Source organism: Cariama cristata, unplaced genomic scaffold (assembly GCF_000690535.1).
Source record: "Cariama cristata isolate BGI_N322 unplaced genomic scaffold, ASM69053v1 Scaffold31349, whole genome shotgun sequence".
Taxonomy (NCBI): domain Eukaryota; kingdom Metazoa; phylum Chordata; class Aves; order Cariamiformes; family Cariamidae; genus Cariama; species Cariama cristata.
In genome coordinates, this window is record NW_009637917.1 from 1 (window position 1) to 4,667 (window position 4,667).

The 4,667-nt window shown below is 58.2% G+C and overlaps 1 protein-coding gene across 1 annotated transcript; it reads left to right on the forward strand.

Annotated features, from left to right (window-relative positions):
• The first annotated feature begins 2,047 nt into the window (after positions 1 to 2,047).
• On the forward strand, positions 2,048 to 3,900 carry ZNF319 (zinc finger protein 319). The gene has a single exon (XM_009708533.1). It carries the CDS (start codon positions 2,048 to 2,050, stop codon positions 3,704 to 3,706), a length of 1,659 nt encoding a protein of 552 aa, XP_009706835.1. The 3' UTR covers positions 3,707 to 3,900.
• Positions 3,901 to 4,667: the final 767 nt, after the last annotated feature.

Consider the following 4,667-nt stretch of genomic DNA (forward strand, 5'->3'; position numbering starts at 1 on the left):
GGACCATGCCGGAGCAGGCCGTGCCGTGGGCTGCTTCTCCAGTTTGAAAGTACCTCTGCTTTCCCGTCTTCTCTCCTTAAATGGTTGTCGCTTCCCACCTCCCACGGAGGGATGAGTTAGGCTCGGAGCTGGCGCCGGCTTGGGTACCCGTGCAGAGCACTCGGTAAGCCAAGGTTGGTATTTCTTGTGGTTCCCTGCTCGGGGGACACAAAGCTTCCCCTTCCCCATTAGGCTGGATGGCCTGGGATGCTGTCGCTGGTGGGTTCCTCCTGCCACGGTTAACGATGCCTGTGGGGGAAGGCGGCGGCCGGGCTGTGCTGAAGTTTTGTATCCCGTCGAGCTTGGGTGCTAGGCATCGTAACTGCGAGCCCTCCCTTCGTGTCGACAGTTGAGGGGAGCGACGTAGGAGAAGGAGGAGATCCTGCATACCAGCAGGGCTACGATGGGGCCTTTGGGCATTTTACTGCCCAAAGCTGTGCCGGCAGACAAAGTGACGCGGTGTCCTTGTAGGCAGAAGTAGGTCCAGTGCTCCCTAGCTGTGGGGCATGACCTGGTCTCAGCTGAGCACTGGCAGAAGTGGGGACACTGGGAAGTGGGTTTCTCTGATCATGTAGTTTTAAATACAACAAACACGTTCCTGGAAGACCAAGGTTTTACTTGCCCTGGGTGAGAGCAGGCGGTTTGTTGGAGAGCAGGTGTACTCTTGCAGGGTTAGGGGCTCGTGGCGCAGGAGTGCTAGCTGTCACTTCATGCCAAGGCCTGGACCTTTCCTCTCTCTTGAGGTGTGTTGGCATTGCTGCTCTCTGCTGCTGACTGGTGGGTTTTACTCATCTCTAAATTGGTATCAGGCTGGAACTTTTCAGTGAGCAAAACCCCTGTGATACTCTGTAGCAAGGCCGGACAGCACCTCTGGTGTAGGTGGTTCTGCTCCAGTGTACTTTTATTCCACGGTTTGGTAGGAGGTTCAGCCGAGCCATCAGTTTAACGCTTTTTTTTATCCTCACAGAGAGTGCTGCACATGATACCTGTGGGTTCAGTGTTTTGTCTGTGGATAGGATAATGTTGAGGGCAAACCATCCCCTGAGCTCTCTGGCTCTTCCTGGTGTAAAGCACTGCCCAGAGAGGGGGAAATCGCTTGCATACATCCCTTGGGTAATGTGCCTGATACCCAAACTGCAGGAGGAGCAGAACTGCCTCAAAGGGATGTTTCAGCTGGGGTGGCATCAGGCTGGGATTTGCCTTGATATCTGTAAAATCTAACTCCGTGGCTTCTTAGCTTCTTGATTGCACAGCATTTGGCATACCTCAGCCTGTGCGGAGAGACCGACGTTCTCAGCCAGTGCCCCAAGCAGGGCTGGGAGATCCAGCGACCAACAGCGTACGGGGTAACGGCTGAGCTGAGTCGGAGCTGGGCAGTTGTGCTACCTCTTGCGAGAGCATGCCGCTCAAACATGTGCCTGGCTGTGGCTGGGCAGAGCCTGACCCTTTCAAGGCTGAGCACGGCTTGTCCCTTTGCACAGCAGCAAGGGTGGGCTCCGGTTCTGGTTATCTCCTCCACACTGGCTTCCTGGTAGCTTTGCGGGGGTGCAGGAGAGTTTTCAAAGTGAGCTGTCTGGGAAGGTTGACTAGAGAGGTGCCTCTGAGACCTGACATGAGCTGTCGTCTTCTTTGCAGAGAGCGCTGCTCCCTGGGCTGCTTCCCTCGCCCTTCCCAAATGTGATGTGAGCACATCGCAGCCAGCACAGAGAAGGGCCTGCTCTTATCTTCAAGGCACTTGCTTCTGCCTCCTTTTGTCCAAAAAAGAAAAAGCCAAACCAAATCAGTCCACAAAGAACTTGTGCTGATCTAAGGAGGCGACTCTGGAGTCTCAGTCACTTCTTTGCTTCCGAAGGTCCTGGCTGTGGGCTGGATTTTCTGTCCTCGACTTCAGGGGATCAGCTACGGGGAATCAGGATCTTGGATACTTTTGATTTTTGTTTTTACTTGAACCCTTTCAACCGAGAAGCTGAAGCTGTCACTGCTAAAATCCCGTTTTTTTTTCCCAAGCATGTCAGAAAGCTGGCAGCAACAGCAGCAAACACAGCAGCCACCGCCACCGCAGCAGCACCACGCTGGGGCAGCCGCCCTCCCAGAGCACTCCATCCCGCCCAGCACTGCTGACAACCCTTTGGGCTGTGCCGTCTACGGCATCCTGCTCCAACCGGACCCCGGTCTGCAGCACCACCAGCACGCGTCCATCCAGGCTGGAGAGCCGTCCCACAAATGCGGTGTGTGCGGCCACGACCTCGCTCACCTCTCCAACCCCCATGAGCACCAGTGCTTGCCAGGCCACGACCGCTCTTTCCAGTGTACCCAGTGCCTGAAGATCTTCCATCAGGCCACCGACCTCCTCGAACACCAGTGCATCCAGGTGGAGCAGAAGCCCTTTGTCTGCGGCGTCTGCAAGATGGGCTTCTCCCTCCTGACCTCGCTGGCGCAGCACCACAATGTGCACAATGGCAACGCCATGAAGTGCTCAATCTGTGAGAAGACCTACAAGCCTCCTGAGGCAGAGCACTCGCAACCTCTCGACCCCTCAGAGAAGCCCTACAGCTGCTCCATCTGTCAGAAAACCTTCAAGCACCTCTCAGAGCTGTCCCGGCACGAGCGCATCCACACGGGTGAGAAGCCGTACAAGTGCACGCTGTGCGACAAGAGCTTCAGCCAGTCGTCCCACCTCGTGCACCACAAACGGACACACAGCTCGGAGCGGCCCTACAAGTGCACGGTGTGCGAGAAGACCTTCAAGCACCGCTCCCACCTGGTGCGCCACATGTATGCGCACTCAGGGGAGCACCTCTTCAAGTGCAATGTCTGTGAACTGCACTTCAAGGAGTCGTCGGAGCTGCTGCAGCACCCCTGCACGCCCAGCGGGGAACGGCCTTTCCGCTGCGGCGAGTGCCAGAAGGCCTTCAAGCGACCCTCGGACCTGCGGCAGCATGAGCGCACGCACAGCGAGGAGCGACCCTTCAAGTGTGACCTCTGCCAGATGAGCTTCAAGCAGCAGTACGCGCTCATGCGCCATCGCCGCACGCACAAGGCCGAGGAGCCCTTCAAGTGCAACCTCTGCGAGAAGGGCTTCGTGCAGCCCTCGCACTTGGTGTACCACCAGCACGTGCACGGCATAGAAAACCTCTTCAAGTGCAACGTGTGCCAGAAGGGCTTCAACCAGTCCTCAGAGCTGCTGCGGCACAAGTGCGTGCAGAACGCGGAGCGGCCCTTCAAGTGCACGGTGTGTAACAAGTCCTACAAGCGGGCCTCGGCTCTGCAGAAGCACCAGCTGGCCCACTGCGCCGAGAAGCCGCTCAAGTGCACGCTCTGCGAGAGACGTTTCTTCTCTTCCTCCGAGTTCGTGCAGCACCGCTGCGACCCGGCCCGCGAGAAGCCCCTCAAGTGCCCCGACTGTGAAAAGCGGTTCAAGTACGCCTCGGACCTGCAGCGCCACCGGCGCGTGCACACGGGCGAGAAGCCCTACAAGTGCCCCTCCTGCGAGAAGGCCTTCAAGCAGCGCGAGCACCTCAACAAGCACCACAGCGTGCACGCCCGGGAGCAGCAGTACAAGTGCATGTGGTGCGGGGAACGATTCCTGGACTTAGGCCTGCTGCAGGAGCACAGCGTCCAGCACACGGCCGAAGGCGCCTACCAGGTGGCTGCCTGCTTGCCGTGAGCCTCCCGCCCCTCGGCGGCTTTCAGCTTGCATGTGACGCTCCTAAGCCTCGGCCTCCCCTTCCCTCTCCTCGGTTGTAGACGGCCTCCAGGGAATTTGGGGGAAAGAGGAGGTACGGCGGGCAGGCAGGTAAACTTTCCTCTGGCCTCTGTGGTTGATACACCACCTGTATCGCAGGGGCGACGGACGACGTGAAAAGCCCAAAGGGGTGGAGAGGAAAGGAGGGAGGTGGGGAGAGGAAACGATGCCTGTAGTTGCCTGGCATTCTCTGGACTGTAGTTCATGCTGTACCTGCAGTTCCAGTGCTGGGAGCTCCGCTGCCCGCTGCGGGCACCAACCCTTCGTGTGCGGCCTTTTTCCCCTGCCCTGCCTGGCGGGGTTGACGAGGCGGGCTGGGGAACTCTCCTCCTGGAGAGGGCTTGGGAGCAAGGCAGAGCCAGCCCTCTCTTTTCCCGGGGTGCACTGCTCAGCGAGGAAGTAGCAGGTTTCCACTGCTGGGATCTCACAACTTTCTTGGTCCAAGCTCAGTTGAGATGAGCCATTTCAGATCGTTAGCGTTGATTCACTGCCCTGACCTCCCCTGCTCTCCCTCTTTTTAAAGTGTAGAAAGGGAAAAGCCATGGGGCTGCACAGCTCCAAAAAGCACTTTGGCATTGCTCCTTTTGCAATTGCTGGCTGTCACACTCTGCAAGAGTTCTGAGCCTGCCCGCCCCCTGACCCTGCCAGCAGCATGGGGAAGAGTAGCAAGTGCCGTGCCGCTACCGGAGAGCATGGTGAGGAGAGCCTCCATGCCCAGAGCCTGGTGTTTAAGAGCTGCTTCCTGAGGGACCTCGCTCTCCTGTCAAGATTTACCTCCAGCCCCCAGGCCCCTTCCCTCTTTGCAGCCCTCGGGCCGTTAGCGTACCTCTGGGGGGGTCAGGCAAAGGGCTGTCCCAGCAGTTCGAACACTAAAGGGTGAGAC